We start from the raw sequence: 25,407 nt of genomic DNA on the forward strand, positions 1-25,407 counted from the left end.
CCACCGGCAGGGACGCAACGACAGGGACCTGTCCCTCCGCGTGTCCCCCTCGCGCCGGGCCACCCCCCACACGCGCGGCCGCTGCCTCAGTTTCCCTGTGGCGGGGCGGGCTGAGGGCGGCTGCCGGGGCGCTCCGGGCGGTGCTGCCCTCGGTGGAAGGCAGGCGGGCGGGCGGTCGGTCGGTCGGGCGGGCGGGCGGGGGGATCCCCGTTCCCGTTCCCACCGCCGCTCCCCCGCCGTCCCCCCCCGCCGCGCCGCCCCCTCGCCCCCCGCTCCCCCCGGCCCGGCCAATCGCGGCGCCGCGCACGTGACGAGCGCTCCCCGCGATGACCTCATCCCTCGGTTGTGGGATGACGTCAAATTCAAGATGGATGGAATCACGGCGGCGGCGGCGGCAGCGCGGGCTGAGCCCTGAGCGGAGGCGCCGAGGGGGGCGAGCAGGGGGGGGCGACGGACAGCGTGAGTAGCGCCCGCGTGTCGCGCCCGTCTCGGGGGCTGCCCGCGCCGCGCGGGTCTCCCCGCGCACAAATCCGTCTTTTCCTGACGTAACTCTGAGGTGTTTTTTTTTTTTTTTTTCCTCTCTCTTTTTTTTTTTTTTTTCTCTTTCCTCCTTCCCCCCCCCCTCCCTTCCTCCACCGAGCGGGGATGCGGTTCCCTCGCGCATGCGCCGGTTACGAAACTCTCCCCCCCCTCCTTCCCTGGCGGGGCTCGGCGCAGGCGCCCGGAGCGGGCGGGAGGTGCCCGCGACCGCCGCCACATCGCCCGCCCCGCCTGGGCCCGAGCCCCCAGGGGGAGGCGCGGGGGAAGCGATCAGGGCGCATGAGCGCGGCCGGCGGGGATGGAAGGAAGGATGGATGGAAGGCGGGGAGAGGAAGGGGGAGAGGCGGGTCGGGAGCGGAGCGGAGGAGGGGGAGCGGGACGCGGCGCGCCGTCCTCCGGCTTGCCTCGGCTGCGGCGCCTCTGGAGCCCGTTACCCGCTGCAACGGGCGTGAGGGCCGCGAGGGTCCGGCCGGCCCAGGGCGTGAGGGACCGGTGGTGTGAGGGAGATCAGGGACCGGTGGTGAGAAGGACGGGCCGCCTGTGGGTGTGAGGGACCGGCGGTCCGGCGCTTCCCCCTCCGCCGGCGGCTCCTGGCTCTTCCCCCCGCTCCGATCCGAACTGTAAAACACGAGAGAGGCTCCGGGAGGGCCGTTCCTCGGTGACACGGCTCCTCCCCGGTGTGTCTGGAAGGGAGAGCGCGTTTCATCTCCCCCCAGCGAGGTCCCCGCGTGTAAGTGCAGGCAGGTACCAAACCTCATCAATGTCTGTCAGTACGGAAAGGGGAGGTGTCAGAGGATGGACCGGGCTCTGCTCGCTGATACCCAGCAATGGGCAGAACCTGATGCACAGAAATTTCACCTGAACATAAGAACTTTCCTGTGCAGCGACGAACACTGGACAGATTGTCTAGAGAGGGTGTGGAGTCTCCCTCACTGGAGATATTCCAGAACCATCTGGACACAATCCTGTGCCGTGTGCTCTGGGATGATCATGCTTGAGCAGGGAGGTTGGATCAGCTGACCCCTTGTGGTCCCTTCCAGCCTGACCCATCCTGTGGTTCTGTAAACAAAGTGTGGCTTTGCTGGTCCGAGCACTCTTGGGCTGGAATTATTCATCTGCAGGATGAAGCACATTTCACAGCCAGGTGGGGAGATCCTCAGCGCTGGGCTGTGCCTTTGCAGAAAGTTGTGGAAGGTGTTTTACCTGGTCACAGCTGTCAGAAAACTTTGTTACAATCCTCCCTAAAGCCCAGGCTGATGTTATGTTCAGATTGGATGACGCTCGTGTAAATAAACAGCAGAAAAACTTAAAGGAGTTACTGCTAGACAGGAAATAATTGTGGAATGTGTGTGTGCTGAGTAAGCTCGTCTTAATAATTAAATAGTAATTGCTTTAGTAGCTCTTCCTTTTTTTTGTAGTTGGTCTCCCAATGGAAGTAAGAGAGGTAGGTAGGCTGTACATACAAGAAGAGATTGTGATGAATTACACAGTCCCAGAGCTTTTTGTGAATACACTGAATATCTTGTAGATAAATTAATATTTTATCCTTAGATAAATTAATATGAAAATAGACTTTTAAAATGTGTTTTTGTGCAGGAAGTCTTTTGATATTAAATCAGGAGTAGTAAATACACACTACAGGTAAATCTAGTACTGCTTTATGTGTTTTAGTGTTCTGTTCTGACTTTGCTCTAACTGAAAAAGTGCTCTGACTAAAATTTTCCACCCGTGTTATGCTGATCCTCTTGAGGGGAAGTTTTGAGCAAATTTAAGCAACTTTTTACAAACCTTGTTTGCAAAAAACCCCAAGTTATGTGGCCATCTCTTGGGTGGAAGGGGATCTGGCATCCCTTTCTCTCAGACCTGTGTTTCACCCACATGCTGTAGAGTTGTAATTTCTTAAGAATATTTTGTTTACCTGTGGAAAGTCCACCAATCCTGACTGCAGTGTGATCATCTCAAGAACTGTCATTTACATGATCTCATTAGGGACTTGCAGGGAGATGTCACAAATTAGAACCTCTGGAGGTTTCAGCTACAGAGCCAGACCAGGATTCCTTGGGGATTTCACCACTTGTGAGCTCCCCTGATTCTGCTTTCATGTTCAAGGTAGCTTATCCTTTAGCACATATTATTACTCTTACTGAATATAAAACAGGCAGCAGCTTTTAAGAAGTTCCCAAAGTCCTTTTTGTGCTGTACATTTAGTGATAAATGTGAACATTTGTGCCTCCTGTTCCTGCTGCGTAGGTTCCAAGTGCCAGGGTGATAACTCTGCCACATCCATCTCACACTGAGAGCCCTCTTGATCACTAGAAGCTGGACATTACTAACAAATTAGGTATTCTGAGCTCGGGGAGGTAGGGGGGTGTGTGTGGTGCTAGAGAATACTTGCATGCAGAGAATTAAGTGCCCTGATCAGCTTTGTAGTGATGGCTGATCACACTTTCCTTAAAATCAGTTAGGGACAGGTCAACATTTGGGTTTAAAAGGACAGGTTTGCAGAAAGCCTTGAGCTTTCGTACTGTATTGAAGTTGTTTTGTTTTGAACTTCAGGAGCTGTGAAGCAGTTACTGCTAAAACCCAACTAATTTCCCTCTGTAGCTTTCAGGGTTTTGAAGTTCGCTTTATCTGCTAGATAGTGATAACTTCAGTGTGTGACCAAGTGTGGACTCAGAGGGGAGAGGAAGTTGGGCTGCAATCAGCACATGGTTCGTTCTGCACTGGGAGCGGCTATGCTCTGAGTCACATGCTGCAGTTGCAACAATTTCAGCTCTCATTAACCTTTTGAGCAACCCAGCCTCCTTCATTTTGAAATTTGTCACATGTAATGGTCTGAGATCCTCAAAGCAAGAAAAGTCTTTAGAAGCAGCAAAGGCATTTGGTGCAAGTGGAAGGACTGCAGTATGCCCTGCTTTAAAATAGGTGCGTGCAGAGGGGGTTTCCTTTCCAAGTACTTGTTGTAGTTTAATATTAGTCTTTGTACTGTAATATTTCTATTTTTCCCCCTTACTGATAATATTAAAGACATCAGTTCTCTTATATTTTCTTTCAATCAGCAGTGAAATAAAAAGAAATCTGTTGTCTTTTCTTATTGACTACTTTATGTATTTTGCTGTTCTGGAACAGTTCAAGCATATTTTATGAACAAGGAAAGAAAGTGCTGAGCAAGTCTTCAATCTTCCTAAGCTCCTTCCATCTCTACCACCATCAGTTCATCAGTCTTGCTGCCCACAAATACAAGTTTTAAAATCCCCTAGTCCTGATTGTTGGGGGGTTTTCCCTCTGAGATGTAGCGAAACACATCTTTCTTGTGCAAATTCTTTTCATGCAGTCTGTGACGAAAAGACATGAAAAATCCTTTGACCAAATAATTTTTTTTTAAATGCTGCAAAACTTTTCCATCAATAGTATTTTGTATACAATTAAATTGCATTCTTTGGGAAAGGAAGAAATTTTTCCCTTTTTTGTCTTGGAGCATTAATCTTAACCAAGGTTTATCCTGCCTCAGTATTGAACAGTGCCACTAACATTTAGGTTGTAGTTCATTCTCATCAATCTCTCTGACAAGTTGTGGTTAGTGCAGGGACAGTTCTGATACAGGGCACAGTAAGTGTCCCCTCTGCCCCCTCACAGTCTGGTCTGGACACATTTGTGAGTATCTTTGGAGCACTTCTAAAAAAGAGTGTACTTGGTACAGTAAATATGCCCCACAAAGCCCCTTTTATTGTAAGTTAAGAGCCATGGATGGAAAAGCAGCAGAATTACAGTGATATCTAATCACTGCCACACTCAATCTGCCATAACCAAAAGGAATTTATTTTGTACCAGGGCATAATGAGTACTGTCCTTCAGCTGTTGAGGTTAAGGGCCAAATTTCCTGGAATTTCAGTAAAAATATGACCATCTTCATTCTCATAAATACTTTTGAAGAGTAAAGAAAATACAGTGCTCTTGTTCATGGAGCTGGATTTTTTAATTAATTTTTTTTAGCTATGTAAGACATAGCCTACTTCAATTGCTTATGGACTTGGAGTAAACTGAAAATCTTCCACATGTTATTAATGAGCTTGTAAATCTCTTAAGGTAATACTGAGGTAAAATTGATGTTGTCTTTCCCTTTTCCTGTATTATCTTCCCAGTATCTTGGCCAGTCAGTGTTGGCTGAATGACATTTTCTTTGGATCCCTTCAGTGAGAGGAAGATACCTGCATTCCCTGAATCATAACTTTCCCACTCGGCAAATTTTTATGCTCAGCTTTTATATTAGTTCTGCATTTTTCAGATTAAATGTAGGACCTTTCCCCCTCATGTCTCATTTTCTTAAAGAAACCTTAGTGTAAATACTATTCTGTTGATAGAAAAGATCTTACATGGGTATAAATGGCTTCTCTTCCTACCCAAAATACACTGTGCCTGTAAAAAGCCCCATTATAGTAATAGAAATACAACTACAATTAGGGTTTGTCATTTTCACTATACCAGCAAAATTAAAAGCTGTATGTCATAGACAAGTTTTTATTGTGAATTAGGCCAGTTAATGTGTCTCATCTAGTAAAGCAGATGACTGAATATTATTCCACTTGGTAAGTATATCACAGCATTTCAAATAAAACAATAAAGTCAACCTGCAGAAAGATACAAGTGTGCACATTTGGTCTACAATTCTTCAAATTTCACACATCTACCAAAAAAAAAAAAAAGATAGGAAATATTTCTGGGGATGAGATTTCTGTAGGTGTTTAAATTAGATGGCTGTCAAGCCTTTCAGACTTGTCCCATCAGAGAGTTTATTTGCAACATCACAAAGCCCAAGGGAATGAAAGCTGAAGAACTCCTTAGGGAAAGGTGTTTTTAAAACTTTTTAATATTTTGATTTAGTTTACAGCAAATTGGAGGCTGAGTTACACACCTTTTAGTTGAAGCATGGAGGCCAGGACAAATATTTTATCAAATTGTGTTTGATGTGATTTAATCTTCACTGAGTGTTTCAGGAAGAACTGGGAGAGCTCCCAGCCAGCGCTTCCCTGCCCTATCCCTTCCATCTGTATATCTACAGATCCCTGTAGCTGGATCTGCTCACTGCTCTGACACAAGGCAGCCCTTCCTCAGAGGGGGAGGAGACACAGGCTGCTCCTTGCAGGAGCAATCCCTCGTTAGACTGCTCTGAGAGTAAGATGAAATTGCACCCTGAGCTGCTGCTGGGTAGTAAACAAGAACGGGAATGACAGGAGGAGCTTTGTACTCTGACATTCTGTAGTTTGCTGCACGTCAGGGGGAGCTGTTTTAAGTGTCAGAACATGAAACTGAGCATATGATCTGAATGTGAAAAGTAGCCATTAATTTCTAAGTGAATTTCATGTCTGTGTCAGGTAACTGATAATTATTTGTCTATGGTGTAGGGCAAAATAGACTGCAGAATATTCAAACTGAGAGTAGGTTTAGATTAGATATTAGAAAAAAATTCTTTACTGTGAGGGTGGTGAGGCCCTGGCACAGGTTGCCCCACCTCTGGAAGTGTTCAAGGCCAGACTGGATGGGGCTCTGAGCAACCTGGTCTAGTGGGAGGTGTCCCTACCCATGGCAGGGGGGTTAGAACTGGATGATCCTTAAGATCCCTTCTCAAATCATTCTGTGATCCTATGAGTATAAAATTTCTTCTTTTCCTCTACCTAAATTTCTGCTTTTCTATGTGTGGAGGATAAATAGGTAGAAATTAGTCCACCAATTTCACACACTAGCAAGCATGTTATTTATCTGATTCGATGCCTGTCTTCATACCAGTGAGTCTCTCTCTGTGCTGCTGACCTATTGGAAATGAGAAACATTTGTCTTCATGGAGAAAGTTCACAGTGTTGTCTGCAGTGGAAAACAGCAATAGCAGTGAAATCTCACTTAATTAAATCCAGCAAGACAGAATCCCCGAACTTGCAGCAAGGGATTATTTAAGTATTTAGATAGAAAAAGATTATAGAAATGCAAGCAATGTTTCTATGTGGGTTTGCAGCTTTTACCTACAGGTTTTGGGAGTATATAGGGGGATGTGTAAATCTGTATGTACTGCGGGAGAGTACCTGTATTGCAAAGGTTGTTGATGGGAGAAGAGACATTTTATAAACTGTTGTCAAATAATAAAATCCAGCAAAGGGTCCTTGAGTAGAAACTTAAGCAGTGTAGGTTCATTTTTCATCTGGACTTCTGACAAGTAAGAGGACTTTTTACCCTTCTTGTGTCTGAAACAGCACCAGAATTGTCAGAGCCATCAGATCCTCAGGAAAGCACTCGAATGCAACATTCCTGTATTTTCCAGAGGATGCCCCAGGAACTCACTTGCAATTTTTGGCTGAGTTTTATAATCCACATTTCTTTGCTTTCTTTAATGGGTTTGTCCCTGCCACACTTCTTGTGTGTTTTCCCTGTTTAAACCCCTGTTCCGTCTCTGTCTCCTCTGTATATTTCCTTCTCCATCCTCATATTCTCTGCTTCTCACAGAAGCACTTTCTCACAGCCCTGGCACCTCCTTGCTGCAATATTCCATCTCATTGAGGGTTTCAGAACATCATCTTTCCCACTGCCACCCCCAGCATGCTGTTAATGGAGCTTTAGCTGATAGCAATTTCCTTATCATGGAAGTCAGATGGCAACATCAACATCTCTTAGTTGCTTGTGTGTTTAAGGGTGTAGCTGTTACACTGAAACCACACATAAATATCTGCCTGATTCTATCTGTAAAGCTTCAGCTGTAAAGTCTGTGGCTCCATTGTTTCTAAAGGTGAAATTTCAGATGGAGGAAGCTGATGGAACAACTTCCTGACAAAGAATGTGCAGGTGCATAGCTTCTCTTGCTGGAACCCTGGTGCTCATTTGACCTCTCAGTGAGCTGATTAAGCTCCCTATCCTAGAAAATAGCAAACAGATCTAAAAAGCTGGAATGATTTTGTTTGTTTGTTTCCTGCTTAATTTTAAGGAGTTGAATCAACTCACTGGGAGATCAAATGAGCAGCAGAGTTGGTGAAAGGAAGAGGAGAGTACCACAGGGCTGGGAGGAGGAGATGTGAGAGTAAGGAACAGAGGAAAGGAAACCCCACTTCAAAGAGGGGTTGCTGTTGAAGATCAAAAAACTGTTGGGCCTAAGATTAAGCTTTTTCACCCTTTCCTGGTGAGGAGCTTTCCTGAGATTTCTTTTTTATTACAAAAGTAATTTTGAAATAGTGGAGGCATCTTTTTCTATCCTTATTCAAAATATAAAAGAAAGACAATCTTGTACCAAATATGGTACTTAGGCTTTTGAAATCTAGTGTTCTGAGATCAGTGGAGGGCTGTTGAAGGAGGGAATTAGAGGACTGGAGAATCTCTCTTATGAGGAAAGGCTGCGGGAGCTGGGCCTGTTCAACCTGGAGAAGAGATGACTGGGCGGGGACCTCATTAATGTATATAAATGTCTAAAGGGGGGGTGCCAAGAGGAGGGACCAGACTCTGCTCCATGGTGCCCAGAAACAGGACAAGAGGAATGGGCAGGAACTGATGCCCAGGAAGTTTCACCTGAACATGAGGAAGAGCTTCTGTCCTGTGCAGTGACCGAGCACTGAACAGATTGTCCAGAGAGGGTGTGGAGTCTCCCTCACTGGAGATATTCCAGAGCCATCTGGATACATTCCTGTGCTGTGTGCTCTGGGGTGACCCTTCTTGAGCAGGGAGGTGGGACCAGCTGACCCATCCTGTGATTCTGTGAAGGCTGACACTAAAACCTCTTCTTGGCCTCCCGAAGGTTCCTTCTGCATTGGCCCTTCCTGGGTCTGGAGTCTTAAATGTCACTGTTCTTGTGAGAACCAGCAGCTGCTGTAGCATGAGGCACCTGCATACAGGCAATGGGAGGTTTTCTGATGGTCTGTCTCCTGCTGTTTCCATGATGTCACCTGAACATCATGGAAGAAAAGAAGAAAGAACTTTGTTTCCAGTCAGTAGTGAAGGTGGCTGGAAAAAAAGGTTAGAGAGACTAGAAGTAGATTATCTGCAGGAGAGATCTTAGCTAGCTAATCACAAAACAATCTTCAGCTGAGGAGTACTCAAACACCTGGAACCAAATCTGGTATTACAGGAGACTGCCAGAGTTGTGTATGTACACACTGTGCCAGGGAAGCTTCTGTGTGGGGCTAAGCACAGGCAGCCAAGGACTGGCTTTGGGGACGGAGTTCTTGTCCTCCTATGGCTGTTCCTATTGCTGCCTCTTCAGTTATGCCAATGCAATAGTTCTGGATGTGGTTTACTATAAAAACTGACCCGCATTTGAAAAGAAATAATGTTGGGGGTTTATTTATTGTCTGTTCTGCTACAGGCCTGCAAATATTTGTACTGGCACAGCTGAAGGAGGAGTGACCTGCAGTGTGCAGGTAAGATGAACACATGAGAGCAGAGATGACTTGGATCAACTTTGTTACTGAAAAGTGTTTATGTAGTGAAATTTTAACACATTGCACTTGGACTCAGGTATTCTTTGGGTTGATTTTTTTTTTCTACTTCTAAGTATTTCAGCCTTTCACGTGATCTGGGTAAATGTCTTTAAATGGTTCTGCAAAACAGTTCAGGTGTATTTCTTGGTATTGTTTGCTTAATTTCTGCCTGTTGTGTCTAAAGGCTATTAAACTGAAAGTCAAGCACTTGAATTAGGAAATACCAGGATTAAAGCTGCCTTTGAAGGATTAATTTGGTCCTTTGCCAATTGTGTACCTTACATCCTTGGTTACTGTTAAAGTGACAGAGTTATATTGCTCTGGAGCCTCCTTCACTGTGCTCTGAGCATGAGTGGGAGGGATGTTTATGTCTGTTGTGTTTAATGTGATGAATTGAAGGTGTTGTAGGAACGAACAAGGAAACTGTGGCCAGAAGGATGGTGACTGTTGGATTCTGCTTTAGTCCTGCAGATTTTACACCAGTCCCTACTGCTTATACTGCACTGCTGTGTTACACGGGCAGAGGGACACCTCGTAATTACATGATGTTTATTCTGCGAGTCTTAAAAACACAAGGCCTGGGAAAAGCAGATTAAAATGAAAGGTCTTAAAATATTTCAAAACATTTGACTAATACACTCTATTTCCACTGTGTCCTTGAAGTTTGGGTTATGCAGCAGCTTCTATTGGGTGTCTCTATACCACAGTTAAAGTTTCCTAAGCTCTGTTGGTCTGTTACCTCCGTGTACCTTCTGCAATTTGCATCCCAGATGAATCACTTGAGTTTGCAAACTCGCTTTCATACAGGTGAAGGGAAAGGGAAAGATGCCCTCCTGGAGCACTTACAACTCTGTAAGTGTTAATGGGTGCTCAGACCATGAAACTGGATTAGGGCCAGTCAAACTCTGCCACTTTAAATTGCAGTGGCATCCACAAAGGAGGAGGGTAATGAACCACCATTCTCACACCCCCACCTCCATCCTCCCAGCATTTTTAAGCAACACATAGAAAGCAAAACAAACCAGATTGCTTTCTTAAATTAAGATTGACTGTACTGCTTTTTATAGATGGAGGTGTGGGGGAATTATGCATTATAACTATGTGAGGTGAATTAAGGATAAATTAGTGTTTATGAAATGACAGTGCAAGGCACTGAAATACTCAGTAAAGACTGATCTGGTGAGGAAACAGCATTCTGCTTGAGCTATTGCCATGACACCATTAACTCATTTGGTATTTTTAGGTGTAGAAGTGGTAGCTCAGTCCTTAGTATGATCAGTGCCCTGAGACATTGCATGCAGCATCCTTTAAGTCATTTCTCAATAATACCAGTTTAGACTTTGATCACTTATTTATATCCACTAGTTCTAAGGTTTGCCATCCTCATTTATTAACCATGCGGTTATAGCTTCTCGGTGTTGTTTTTTTATTTTGATAAACTTTACAGTTTTGCTTGTAAGCTGATGAACAGTGAAACCTTTTTGTTGTAGTTGCATACATCATGTACAAATGAAACTAAAAAGTAGTTTCTCAAATCAGCTGTAAAAATAAGAGAATTGCTTTTAACACATCATTGACTTGTTTTATGACCACCATGGAGGTAGTGTAGAGAGTGTCCATGAAAAAAATAAGAAAATTGAATATCGTTGATTTCTGTGTGTGTGTTCTTGTGCACAGATATATAAATTGCAACTCCTGCCACAGAAGTTCTTTGTTTAAACTAACTTAAAACCTGGTTCTCTTCTTTTGTTAAGCTCTCATCAGGAGCAGTGTATTGAGTTATCAAGACATCTTGCAGTAATGGAGTGGGCTGTGTTTTGAAGCATACGGATCACGTAGATTTCTGCACTGCAGCTTAATTTGTGTTTATTGTACTCTTGGATGCAGCCAAGGGTAACTGTTCCTCAGATATATGGGTTGTGGCCATAAAGTGCTCTTCTGCTAATGAATGAAACGGGGACTTCAGTTCTCTGATTGCTTTTTATCCTGAGCAAAGCAATGCAGGGATACTTCAGTGAAAACTGTGATATTTCCCAGAAACCAGATCCTGCCAGTGCAGTTTTAAGTGACACACACAGTTAGAAGTAGATGTTAAGAGCACTTACTAAGTGTAAGTAAATATGATGAATTTAGATTACAGACAATAATCCTGTTTCCTTCTCCCTTCCCAGTATTAATGCCTTTTCCATCATCCTATTAAAAGTGACAACAAAACCCCCTTAATTTGTCTAGTCAGTAGGAGACTGTCAGGGTTGCTTAGCCTCAGAAAGGTGAGTACCTCTACCTAAGCTTTAGATACCCGATCCAAGAGTTTATCAATCCAGTTGTCAAGATAGATCTTCATAAAGCTGAAGCAGAAAAAGAGATGATCAAGAGTGAAATGATTGAACTGTTCCTCCCTGTGGAGAGGTGTATTACAGGAAGAGAACACAGCTCATCCATCTGTCCATCCATCCCTCAGTTAGCTGGGTGTAATATTCTTGGTGTATGATCGCCAATTAAAAGGATATTTGAAAGTGGGCAGATGAGCTGGTTCTTCCCATGGCTGTGCTTTTGTTGGAGCTAACAGTGGTATTTTCATTCCCAGACCTTTCCTCCACACAAGCTGTTCCTATAATCACTGTTTGATGGTGGTTTAGCCAGTTTACAAACTACAGGAGGTGTGTTTACTTTGTCTCTACCAGTTTACATAAGGCAACCTACAACTTTGTTGTTGCTGTTCTTTTTCAGGGCCATCAGAATCATGGAGGGGCTCTTGCATTACATAAATCCAGCACATGCCATTTCCCTCCTAAGCACCCTGAACGAGGAGCGTCTCAAGGGACAGCTGTGTGACGTTGTGCTGATCGTAGGAGACCAGAAATTCCGAGCTCATAAGAACGTTCTGGCTGCCAGCAGTGAATACTTCCAGACTCTGTTCACAAATAAGGAGAATGAGTCTCAGTCAGTGTTTCAGCTCGACTTTTGTGAGCCAGATGCTTTTGATAATGTGTTGAACTACATTTATTCTTCATCCTTGTTCATTGAGAAAGGCAGTCTCGCAGCTGTGCAAGAACTGGGTTACAGTCTTGGAATATCTTTTCTTACAAACATTGTTTCCAAGAGTCCTCAAGCTCCTTTTCCTTCTTGTCCTATTAAAAAAATACTCTATCAAGATGAAGATGAAAGTAGTTCTCAGAAGAGAAGTGTTATTGTCTGTCAGAACAGAATCGAAGCACAAGTGAAAAGCGTAAATCAAACAAAACATGACTTAAGCCATACTCCTAAACCTTCACCCTCTGTGGCTGTCAAAGCTAGCAGCAGACCACAGGTAACAAAACCAACTGAAACCCTTCACAACTTATCACTGACTGAAAGGAGGTGGCTGAAAGAAGGCCCTGTGAGCTATACAAAGGTTCATGAAACTTCTGGAACTGTGGAGGATCAGAGCAGAGGTGCTTTAGTGAAAAGGAACATGGCGCTGCCTCAGATGTCTTTAGCAGAGAAAGAAATGGCAAGTGGCGAGCCAGGAAGCAGTGCTCAGCTTCTGAGAGGAAAAGTTGCAGAGATGTCATTGAAAAGACCACGTCCACCAGTCTTATCTCTGCGTGGGGCAGTGGAATCCACGTTTTTGTTGCGAGAGGCAGGAAAAGGAAATGGTCAAGGGGAAGACAGGAATTTGCTCTACTACTCCAAGTTAGGGCTGGTAATCCCATCTAGTGGGTCTGGCCCAGAAAACCAAAGTATCGACAGAAGTGGGCCCCTTGTAAAAAGTCTCCTTCGAAGGTCACTGTCCATGGATAGCCAGGTTCCCATTTACTCACCTTCTGTTGACCTAAAACCTGCACAGGTATCCTCGTCCCTGTCACCAGGAACTAACGATTCCCAGAAGACATTTAATGTTGCATCCCAAAAGTTATCCTCGAAAGAGTCATTGGAGAAGTCAGCCTTGGATGAAAAGCCACAGGTAATACACCCACATCGCCTTAGGTCTTTCAGTGCCTCTCAGTCAACGGATCGGGAGGTTGCTTCCCCTCTCTCAGAGGTGCGGATAAAAACTGAGCCCAGCAGTCCCCTCTCAGATCCTGCTGAAATCATAAGAGTTACAGTGGGTGATGCTTCAGCATCAGCAAACAAAGACTTTGCTTTTAAAACTGAGGATGACCGTAAGGAACCAAGCAGACTTCCAGCAAAAAGGAGATTCCAGGATGATCAGAGGCTACCATTCAAGAAACTGAAGGCAGATGAGCAGCCTTCTCCTGGTTCAGAAGAGAACTTTGAGGAAGGCTCGAGCCCCACGCACCTCGATGCTGATTTCCCTGATTCTGATGTCAGTAAAGATGAATACAGTGAGATGGAAGAAGCAAGACCAAATAAAAAATTTAAATGTAAACACTGCCTTAAAATTTTCAGATCAACAGCAGGTCTTCATCGCCATGTTAACATGTATCACAATCCAGAGAAGCCCTATGCTTGTGACATATGCCACAAGAGGTTCCACACCAATTTCAAAGTGTGGACGCACTGCCAGACACAACATGGAATTGTGAAGAATCCCTCACCAGCTTCCAGTTCACATGCCCTTTTGGATGAAAAATTCCAAAGAAAACTGATCGATATAGTGAGGGAGAGAGAAATCAAAAAAGCTCTGATTGTGAAACTAAGACGTGGCAAGCAGAGCTTTCCGGGCCAGTCTGCTTCACAAGTACAACAAGTCATCAAAAGGAATTTGAGGTCGAGAACCAAAGGAGCCTATATTTGTACCTACTGTGGGAAAGCTTATCGTTTCCTCTCCCAGTTCAAACAGCACATAAAAATGCACCCAGGGGAGAAACCCATTGGAGGGAATAAGGCTCCTAAGCAGAAAGATCACATTCATATTGAAAACCCGGTGGAAAACAAGGAGGTTTATCAGTGCCGTCTCTGCAATGCCAAGCTCTCCTCACTTATTGAACAGGGAAACCACGAGCGACTCTGTAGAAACGCCACTGTCTGTCCTTACTGCAGCCTTAGGTTTTCTTCTTCAGAGCTGAAGCACGAGCATGAAAGCAAGTGTGAGTACAAGAAGCTGACTTGCCTTGAGTGTATGCGCACCTTCAAATCATCCTTCAGCATCTGGCGTCATCAGGTTGAAGTTCACAATCAGAACACAATGGCTCCATCAGAGAACTTTTCTTTACCTCTCATGGATCACAATGGAGAAATCACCAGTTCGTCACGGCTGCCTCCGCAGTCGGAATCCAATAAAATGAACAATTTTGTTGCTGCAAAAGAGGACGGTGTGTTCAGTGATTCGTCAGAACAAATCAATTTTGATTCTGAAGACTCTTCATGCCTGCCTGAAGACTTAAGTGTTTCCAAGCAGTTTAAAATCCAGATCAAAGAAGAGCCTGCAGATGATATAGAGGACGAGGTCACTGAAACAAGCAGGGAACCTAAGGAAGTCGTCTCCAAGAAAGATCCCAGTTTGTGGCCCTGTGAAAAGTGTGGGAAGATTTTCACCTTACGCAAACAGCTGGAGCGTCACCAGGAGCTCCTGTGCTCCGTGAAGCCGTTTATTTGCCACGTGTGCAACAAGGCCTTCCGAACGAATTTCCGGCTCTGGAGCCACTTCCAGTCTCACATGTCCCAGGCTGCAGAGGAGTCCACAAATAAGGAGCCCGAGATATGTCCACCAGCCAATTCCCCATCACCCCCACCCTTACCCCCACCCCCGCCACTCCCCAAAATCCAGCCTTTGGAGCCCGATAGCCCCACAGGCTTGCCGGAAAGCTCCAGTACTACTGAGAAGCTGTTCGTGCCGCAGGAGTCGGACACGCTCTTCTACCACGCCCCGCCGCTCTCCGCAATCACCTTCAAGAGACAATACATGTGCAAACTCTGCCACAGGACTTTCAAGACAGCTTTCAGTCTCTGGAGCCATGAACAGACACACAATTAGCTTTAACAGAACCCTTGCAGAGCTGGTTTGGGGGGCTGTGTTCAGGATCTCAGAGGTCTGCCACATAGACTACAAATTTAAGAGGATCAAAACGATGATGAAAAATCTGGAATTTGTGATGCTGCTTGGATTTGGAGATTAGGGAAAACTAACTTGATTAGTAGGTAGAAAGCAGAGTAATTTAAAATACTGTGGTCTGGGATCTAATAGTAACAGAATAAATTTTATTTTATTTCATCTGACTTTGAAATACAATTGCATCTGGATTGTATGCATGGATCTTCATCCCTTGATGTTGGTGTGTGCGTGTGTATTATATATAAAGTTATATATTAAACGAAAGAGAAACAACAATTTGGATTCTAACTGTGAGCTTATAGTAGTGAAATACTGTAACTGACGTCATTAATTTGTTTTTAAAAAAGAAACCAACACACACAAGCTCCATATAAGTGGTTGCCATGTGCTGGCAGTTTGGGAGGAAGTGGATGGAGTGTCTTGCTGTATTGACTTAGGTCTTAGAAACCTTTAGCAATAACAAATAAACCTCAAGTTTGAGTAATCCTGATGTTATTGGATACGAATGTTTGCTATTTTAAGGGAACATAGAATTGTTTTGTTGTTGTATGGAACTTGTGCAAATTAAAACAGAATCTAAAGTCAGCAATATTATTACTAAGATTTTATATAAGAAGTAGCAGCAAGCCTGCTTTCAGCCATTTAATTATAACTTTCTAAGGAAAATTGAGAGAGGGGGTACTTTGCTTTATATAATGTCCCAAAGACTAATTTCCTATGGATACTTGGGTAGCTGGAGTCATTGTGTAACAGCCATGATAATGCAAATGGTACTGTTTATAACATGAACTGAGGTTGGATGGATGTCAGACAAGTTTCATAGTTTTGTTTCCACTATTTGTACAACTGTTTGTAATTCTAACTACAAAGGAATGTATAACTATTAAATCAACAAGAGAGAGCTCATTAAGGGACAGAAGAGGAGTTGTGTTTCTAAACACAAATAATAAGCTCGGCCATGAGTACAAAGATATGTTTTAACAAAACCTAAAAATGTAAATATTTATATAGACACCTGTATAAATGAAGAAGTATGTATTTGAAATTTGTATTAAGCATACATATCCAGCTCAAAGCAGAGGAGAAAATCACACTACAATCACTGCATTTTATGGATACAATGGATATAGAGTAGTTCTTTCTGCCGCTTTCTATCATATGTGATGCTGTGTTGCATTTTCCAATTTGTTGAAAATTGTGGTAATAATGGGCTGCAGCTATTCTGTGTGGTTCCATTATTTTACCTCAAATGGCAACTGGAGCATTTAGTGTAAGTAGGATCACACATATTTACCAGGAGTTATGGTAAGGGTCCAATTTTTTCTGTAAGTCAAGGAAATATTTACCCAGAAGTAGGAGGTGAACCAACCTCCTACAGTGAGAAATTTTTCTGCTAGAATTTAAACTTAATGGAGGGATGGTGGATTAGAGTGAACAAAAATGGTGCAAACAGTGTTTATGATCCTGACCAACTTTCCCCCTGCAGGGTTGGGAGAAAGGGGATGTAATTCCACACTGCTGAGTCAGAGCCCAGTCTGTGTCCAGTGAAACCAGCGCGTGTTTGGTCGCCAATTTCAGGGGCAGCAGGAGTGAGGCTTGAATTCTCTGTGTAACCATGTGTGTAACTGTTTATTCAGTATCCCAAGCTCAGAAGTTAGAATTCCAAGCTGACGCTGAGATTCAGCAAAATCAAGCACAAGTGTAACTCTTAAGATTCTGAGGATGGGCACCCTCAGGCACACACCAGATTTTTCTCAGTGAAAGCCAAGTGTGCTACCATTTTTTTCCCCAACAGATTTTTAATTATTTTTCCTGTAGGTGAAATTTGAAAGAATTAGCTCAGGACGGACCCCTGACTTTTTTTCAGCTACCAAAAAAGTTGCAATGTTAGTTTCAAGCCTCTTCTGCTTCATTTTTATTACAATCTAAAATTGCTGCTAGACACTTCTAAAAGTAACATGTTCTTTTTTGTCCTCTTTCAGGCAAACTCTGGCTGAGTATGATTAAGCTGATTTGCTTGAGTATCAGTTAAACTCTTTAGTGGCATTGCAGTTAAAACAAGGTACTTGCTTAATAATGACATTTCCAGTTACTGACTTTTTTATTCCACCTAATAAGACTATAAATTTCTTTCTTACCAGATACAATTTCAGAATAAAATGGTTATTGCACTTAAACCTGGTTTTAAAAAATCAGAAAAACATAAAGCCTTGCTAAGTACCCTTTATATATATTTAAGAAATTTGTGTGTATAAAATAAGAACGTGTTCTTGTAGAATGGTTCCTAAGTTTTCCCCAGTGATTCCTCTGCACAACAGCCTGAAAGTTGAGCTGTAGCCTTTTAAAATTCAGTGTGCTTTCTGAAGGAAGGTGGCAACCAGCTCAGCTGGGTCACAGCCATCTCCCTTCCAGCTGGGATTCTGCTCTGTGATATGATGATAAATTCTACACACTTTAAATCAAAACTTTGTGCAACATCTTTGAAGAAACCCTGACCTTTTTCCTAGTGTACTAGGTATTATAAAGAATCCATAAAATATTTTTGGTCTAAGTAGCCTCCTAAGTTTTTCTTCAGTTGCTTTGGTTTTTGGGGGGTTTTTAAAGTTTTGTTTTCCACTTTGAGCGTGTTCTGTGTGATTTTTTTTTTTCTTTTTTTTTACATTTGGTTCCTGTTGTTTAGTAAAGGAATTCAGGATCTCTAAAATTTAAATATGAGATGTTTATATAGCAGTTCTGGTTTTCTATTAGCTTTTATACAGTATCTTTAAAAGCCCTTGATAGAAGTGTTTATTTTGGAGGATACGGAATAAATATGCTTCCACTTATATAACTTTAATATATGTCTTAAAATTTAAATTATGGAAAAAAAAATGTTAGTTGCTTGTTTATAAATAAAGGTTTTTGAAGAGTGTCTAGTTTGGCCACAGCCAAAATAAAAGGCAAATTTATTGATACAAAAGCCTCTCTTCATCATATTTTGTTTAATTTTATAGCTGTGTACTGAAGTGACACAAAGTTAGAGGTCTTGTTAAATATAAAAAGTGTTTTGCTTTTTTTTTTCTAAAATTTGTGACAGGAATGTGCAGATGTTTTAATATATAGATTAGAATCTATAATTCTGTCCTTTTTTTGCTATTTTTATAACCTGTCAGATAAATCTCAGAGAACTATCTTGTCAGTGGGAGTGGAAACTTGTGTTGCATTTCAGGGGAGCAGGGTTGAGCCATGAAATGTATTTTGGTTTGGGACTTTTTTTCCTTTCAGGCACTCTGTTGGCAAAGCCTCTAAAAGCCTCTATCTTAAGTCCATTAAAATCAGTCTTAATGTTTTTAAAATGTTCTGTGCAAGTTCTTTGCTGAATTGGGACCATGATCAACCTTGAAAGTGAGCAAGGGCAGCAAAACACATGAACCACTCACAAAACTCTAGTTCTGGGGCTTTTTTGTAAGGGAGAGCGAAACACCCCGTGAAAGGTGATGGAGAAGATAACCTGGTGAAGTGGTTGACCCCAGAGTTTGTCTGGGGTGTTTCAAAAATGAGATATTGCCTTATCTGTGACCCCAAACAGCTCTTAGAGGCTTGGCCCGTGTTTCCTGTTTAGGCAGGAACATCCAGGAGGTTTTTTTGCCTGATGTTGTTTGCTTTCCCCCAAGTAGGACATGCGGGTTTGCTCCAAAGCTCTACATGTTCTCTGTTTCTGTTCCAAGCTTCCAGTGTTAAACTGAGTTCCTCCCATGGGATAAGGACAGACTATGCCTAATTTCTTGGCTCTAACAGTGAGGGTGCAAATATCTGGCATGAGCCTGTAATCTGGCATGTGCCTATACTGTTCAATACAATTGTTTACATTTTCCTACCAGAAGATTTAGATAAAAATCAAAACAAGCTTAGGGGGTTGTTTTTTGTTGGAGGGGGTTTTTTTTGTTTGTTTTGGTTGGGGTTTTTTTAGTGTTGCTGTTATTGAATCAGTGTTAAAATCTCTTTTTCTGTTGTTGCTGAACACAGCCTGATAGTATTTTTAATGTTATTGATTCTTGTTTATTTAAAATGACTTGTGAAAAACTGTACTGTAACTGCTCTACAAAAAGGGACACTATCAAGAGAAAGGCTGGATACAGAAAATGGACATACCTACATTAGAAATACTTGATATTAATAAATAATATTGAAGAATTTAAAAACAAATTGAGTCATAACACTTGAGCTTTTTTTGGACATGTAAGTCCTATTATGGGCAGCCTCAGTTGTTGCAAGGATGTTTGAAAAATATATCTGAATTCTGTGGGTTGAGCTGATTTTTCCTGTTGCTTTTCCTCTCACTATTTCAGAATAAAGGACTCGATCCTCCTTTACCTTTTCCAGTCTCTCAGTAGTACACTCTAAAGACACAAGCTTCCCACTATTGAAGCAGCAGCTTTATGTCAAATATGTACAGAAAACCAGAACAAACCCTCTTTTGCAGCGTTAAGTGCAAAATACACATAAAGTATGTCTTTTAAGACTTATTCTTGACAGTGTCCCTTTTTAAAAAGCAGGAAAATGGGATCACTTTAAGTGCTTGGGTACAGGGGAATAGTTTCCTACTAGAAATTGGAATTATCCAATATATTTTCTAGAGAGTTTCCGGTTAGTTACACAAAATCACTTGTCATTTTAAAGGATTATAGAGGTAAGACAAGCAATTCTGGGTTTATAATCCTGTATACCTTATACATTCTATCTCTGTTCAATACACCAGGATGGGTTTTTACTTTTTTTAGGACTGAGACTTAATAGCTTAAGGCAAGTTTTTCTTTAATGTAATGTAAATCCATTGCTGCTTTGTACAACTTTTTCTACTGTGTGTTTTCTTTACTTAGATCTTGACTAAGAAATGTTGACGTCCAATAAACTTACACTTTGTTTCTTTTGAGTCACCGTGTCTTCTGCTGGAATCTCTTGGCAGAGGGTGGTGTTATTGTACAAACCATTGTGTCTGTGGGGTGGGAAGTGTGTTTGTAAAAGAGCATCTTTTGTTCTGTTTGTTGGATGTAAGTGCTACTTGTACATTACTAAACGAATGGGGGTTTGTTTGTTTTAGTAAGTGCCTCACTGAACCTTTTACTGGAAAATACAGGAAAACCAACTGCTCTAGACAACCTCTTTAAAAACTTGAGCACAGCCCAAATCCTGCTTCATGTGGAATCAGTGATTAAAAGGGGAGTTTGTGGCAGGAAGTGTCTCCATCTCAAACTGGACTGAGCCAGATGTTTGAAAAGATACAGCAGTGTTTCTGGTGTTTTGCAGCACTCTCATCCAAAGCAGTTTTGCTGCATGAATTTCCCTCTTCAAAATCCCCTGTGTGGGAATGTAGCGTGTGGATTCCCATAACACAGCAAATGAACTTTTTATCTTTTGGGAACGGGGTTTACTCAGTTCCTCTCTTCACACTAGATGTGATCTATTTTAGAGAACACTTAGGCCAGTTTTCTCAACTTCTTGGACTCCACATTTGCTGTCCTTTGCCATTTTTGCCTTGTCCAGTGTGGTTGGACCCACTGACCAGTTTCACCCACATTTAACAGAGGAGACAAGGTTTCGAGTGTTAATGTCGCACAAATTTCATGCAAATCACTGCCTGGGTGTCAAGGAATGGTGTCAGTGGGAAGGATAATGTTTGCACAGAGGAGGTGCTGAGCACTTACCTGCACTTTCTACCCCAGCCCTTGTCACTGTGTGTGCACTGACTGTCAGAGGGAGCGGGCAATGGCACAGGCAGAACACAGGGCAGAGCTGAAGGACCAGCTCTGCCAAGTGGTTGGGTCAGGGGTTGAAAAGGCACTGAGCTTGGGAGGATTTGGGCCTCTCCTTGAAAACAGGGACAAAGGGCTCCTGGCCTGTCCCTCTGTGGGCTATCCCTGCCCCTCACAAGTTAGGGGAGCTGTGGAAAAAGCAGAAGGAGGGCAGAGAGCTGCTTTCTGACCCATTCACAGTCTTAAATCCCGAAAGATTTGGCTCTCTCTCCTTTCAGATAGGAACTCCTTCAGCTCTTCCTGCATCCAGTTAATATTGACATGCAGCCCTCTCTCCGTCACTGTTCCAGCACAGACTGACCTCTGCTTGAATGGTTCACAGAAAATACGCCAGAGACCATACAGCCTGTGTTTGACATAAAACTCAAGAAACAAACCAAAATGATAAAAAGTTACTGATAATGCCATGAGCATTGCACCTGTTTTTTTGTGGTTATTTTTGTTCTAATTCCAGCTGTCCCCTTCTAAGACAGTTGGTCTGCAAACAAATCCAGTAATGTTTACTTTTCCATTCATATGATATCTCCATCTATCACTCAGTATACAAACACTAACAGGAGCATCCCTACTATTAGACCAACGTGGATAATATTTCTGTTTCCAGTCCTGAAATACTCTGGCAATAAAAATTTTCAAGGTGTTGGCTGCAATGAAGCAACATATACAACTTCTATTTCCTTTTCATTTTACATGTGTTGAAAGAGTACATTGAAAGTCAATTTCTGCTGACAAAGAATTTGCTTTAAATTGCCTTTGCAGTTTTGATAAACCCTTAACAATTTATTAATGTCATGTCAGTCCAGGATCTGGGATGGATTCAGCTCTTCAGTGTCATGGAGCTCTGGTTGTAGTCATCAGCTTGAGCTGGTGGTTGAGGGCTCAGGCTCTCACCCAGCCACGTGCATCTCTCAGTGAAGTCCACTGGTGTTAGAAACAAGACCTGCTGGGATTACTGACATCCAGGGATGCTTCTGCTGGAAGGAAGAGACCATGCTGAGGTTTGCAGGCTCTGCAGGCAGGTGGCTGAAGGAACAAAGGGCAATGAGCCAGAAGAAGAGGCCCAAGAAAGTACGATGACAACAGCAGAAGAATGTAAGATACAGAAGAGAACACGCTGCGAGCCTGCCAAAAACAACAGCAAGAAAAAGAACAGCCTCTATTTTAAGGTGTCATTTGTGATTAATATGGCTCTTTCTGGTTCCCACTTACTACTTTCTTCCCTAATGAATGAGGTGTTCCTGGGGTGTGACACCTCTAACCCTTTTTGGCTGACAGAAACTACATCAGTTACTCTTGTCATCCATTAGTTTATGCTATAAAGTCTATGAAATAGTTCAAGGGAAAAATCTACCCAAAAGATATTTAATAATATTTCCTCTACAGTCTTGCACTGGGGGAAGTTTTGGTGCTCTGGAACAGGCTTTGAAGACTGCAATCCTGAGGGCTTCCCCAGATGTGACAATGACAGCTGTGCAATATTTGCTGCTGCTGCTTCTTTACTCATCAATCTTCTGAGCAGCCAAATGCCACGAGAAGAAAACTTTGCTTTGTTAGCTGACATTCAGGTTATTTGTTTCAGGAGAAATTTGACAGAGGTATATAAAGGCATGTAAATGCATTTTTTAAAATCCTGAGGAAAAAAACCTGTAAAAACACCAAATTCTATGTCTAGAGGGGATTCACACATACTAAAATGAGATTTGAAATTGGGTATTTTTTACCAAGTATTTACTACAAGGCTTAAGAGAGGCAGAATCACATAAAACTTTTGTTTTATGGAGATGATCCTATAATCTATTCTGTGCCTCTAATGCTGTGTACAGGCATCAAGGAGGAGCTAGAAACAAAAGACTGCACCATCACAGCGACCTCAAAAGCATTCACACTGAAGGTGAAGCCCTCTCTCTATATATGCACAGGTCCTTGGATTTTCTAACTGTCCAGCTGCATCGGAGCATTTTCACTGTTCTTCTGGAGGAGGGCATTTTTCAAAGCCTGTTGGTTTCCTACAAAATTCCTTGAAGTGCTGCTGCTCTCAGTCTAAAACATGAAGATGTCTTTTCCTACTTACCAAGTCCTTTCTTCTTTCTGACGTCCCACATTCCCAAAGCCAGCCGGTCTGAGTGCCCTCGAGCATCTGTCTGAGGAGCACACAAGTGTTTGTACTGCCCGGGAGAAGCGCACATTCCTGGAAGTCCCAGCATCAGCACCTCTGGGGATCCTGGCGCTCTCTGGTGGAGAGAAAAGAACCGGATCCAGCAGTGAAATATAGGAGGTAAAAAAAAATAAATAAATAAAGCAGCAGCTTGGCGTGTTTTAGTTTCTAAAAACTTGGGGTATTTCACTGAAGTTTTGGTCAATATATTTTTGAAGAGTCATCATCATAGAAAAAATAATAGCCCCAAAAATATTTTTCCTTTTTCCATTGCAGTGCCAGATACATTCCAGGCAAAATGTTTCTTGTTAGCCTTTGTCCCTTTTGCAAAATTGTGACTGCTCAGGAATAGATTAATTACCAGATATGGAATCACAGAATGGTTTGGGTTGGGAGGGACCTTGAAGCTCATCCAGTTCCAGTCCCTGCCATGGGCAGGGACACCTTCCACTGTCCCAGGTTGCTCCAAGCCCCAACCAACCTGGCCTCGGACACTGCCAGGGATCCAGGGGCAGCCACAGCTTCTCTGGGCACCCTGTGCCAGGGCCTGCCCACCCTCACAGGGAAGAATTTCTTCCTAAAATATAATCTAAACCTGCTCTCTTTCAGTTTGAAGCCAGATTTGGAGAAAGGGAAAAGTGCAATCCTACAGGAAAAAATGTAATTGTTAAAATATGACAAAACAATGACACTTATAATTTATGACACTTGCAAAATTAGTGAGTGGAATACTGGTGGGATGGGATTGATACAAACACCACGGTGCCATTATTTGTCTGTTTTCATACATTGTTCTTTTTCCTTGTGTTCTGGTTTTGGGGTTAAACCATGACCCTGTGATAGACTGCATTTTTAGTGCACAAAGGGTTTCAAAAGCGAGTACAAGTACCCAGGGTGAACCAACTTGGGTCAATTCTAATAGATTTGAAACATGGCTCTGCAGCTTCGCTTTATATCTAAATACATAATTCAAAACTATGATTGGATGAAATAAAACATTGTGACCCGTTCGCTTTGAAACTTAGCCAATTTGTCAACAATTATATTCATGGGGCATGGTTGTTTTTTTCCAGACATTTTTAGGACCAGGCCTGTATTTTAATAGCAAAGCTAATTTCTGATCTAATGAAACACTCAGCTGCTGGCAGTGTGTCTTCTTAAGCAATTAAGAGATGTAGGCATTTGGGCAAAGAAGAGCTAAATGACCTTAAATGAATTGCAGTTTTACTGCTATGAGGTCATGGTGGACATGTTACATTTTCTTCTACAGAGATTGGTGTTTGGATAGATCAGATGTCTCCTGATTTTGCAAATGAACTGAAAATAAGAGCAGTTAGCTGAAGTGCAAGTCCAATGATGTCATCACCTCTGAGCTTTTTTTGTATGGAGCAAGACTCTTCATTAAGAGGATGTTCTCTGGAAGACACGAGTTGAGAGGGTTATTCCAGATCAAGAGCCAGACGTGCACCAGCCTCCTCATCCCCACACCAGCTCCAGGTTGTGGAAGCTTGCTTGGAGGCATGTCCTTGGTGCCAGGCTGCTGACCACCTTCCAAAGAGGCTTCTCTGGGCATCCCACCTGGCCACTGTGCCACATCTTTGCACGCCCGTCACCCTCCTCCTCAGACAGCTGTCACAAAGACTCACAGTGCTGACTCACAAGGGATGGGATGTGTCACACGTGCTGAGTCTCACCTAGAAAGGGGCTACAGAAAACAGACTGGACAGGGCACGTGAGGGCAGGACCAAATGGGGCACCCACGTTCTGGCTTTGGGCTTGTGCCTCTCCTGGCCCCACAACTCCTGAGCAAACCTGCCACAGTCAGCAGGCAGAAGGACAGGGCTGTTTCCTGTCTCTGGGGGAAAGGCTGAAATGCTACATGCGAAAGGGGAAATGGTCCCCTCTTCCCTGAGGAGTAACAAGCTGAGGGATCACCTTTCAGGAATGAAGATTACCAGGTCTGCCTCTGTCAGCAGAGCTGTCAGTGAGGAGTGTGCAGTGGTACCGCGTCAGGCTGAGGCTATAAAATCTCTATAAAAACATGGTTAGAGCCACCTCACAGGTAAAGGTGGCATCACACAGAGTCTTGGGATGCTGCTGCAAAGCTCTGCTGGCCAAAGTGTAGTTTTTATGAACTAAGCATATTTTACACTGTTCCACTCTCCTGACCAAGCACTTGTTTCAAACTTCATGTTAGACTGCATGTATGGCTTCTTGTGAACCTTCTCTTCCTTTCAGGTGTAGAAAATAGACTCTAGAGTTCAGAGGCAGAGAATTAATGGGAAAAGTTTGTATTGATTTTATCTCTTTCCGGTGTATTTGGTTTTGTATTTGTTACTGTAATTGCAGTGACTGAATATACTCTTTTTTTCCTAAATTGTTGTGTTCACAGCTTTAAAAATGAAATTTACTAAATAACTATGATTAAATTAATTAAATAGCTATGAACAACTATAAGCTATGATGCTTATT

The 25,407-nt window shown here is 42.9% G+C and overlaps 1 protein-coding gene across 2 annotated transcripts; it reads left to right on the top strand.

The window, feature by feature from the left end:
• Positions 1 to 278: 278 nt before the first annotated feature.
• ZBTB21 (zinc finger and BTB domain containing 21) lies at positions 279 to 19,900 on the top strand. 2 transcript variants are annotated; one of them, XM_039553131.1, is made up of 3 exons: positions 403 to 459; positions 8,876 to 8,930; positions 11,721 to 19,900. In XM_039553131.1, exon 3 carries the CDS (start codon positions 11,734 to 11,736, stop codon positions 14,908 to 14,910), a length of 3,177 nt encoding a protein of 1,058 aa, XP_039409065.1. In that variant the 5' UTR covers positions 403 to 459; positions 8,876 to 8,930; positions 11,721 to 11,733; the 3' UTR covers positions 14,911 to 19,900. The 2 variants fall into 2 exon arrangements, with proteins under 2 accessions (XP_039409073.1, XP_039409065.1); XM_039553139.1 differs by lacking the exon at positions 8,876 to 8,930 and having other exon boundaries at positions 279 to 459.
• Positions 19,901 to 25,407: the final 5,507 nt, after the last annotated feature.

The sequence above is a fragment of the Corvus cornix genome, chromosome 1, assembly GCF_000738735.6.
Source record: "Corvus cornix cornix isolate S_Up_H32 chromosome 1, ASM73873v5, whole genome shotgun sequence".
In the NCBI taxonomy this organism is placed as follows: Eukaryota; Metazoa; Chordata; class Aves; order Passeriformes; family Corvidae; genus Corvus; species Corvus cornix.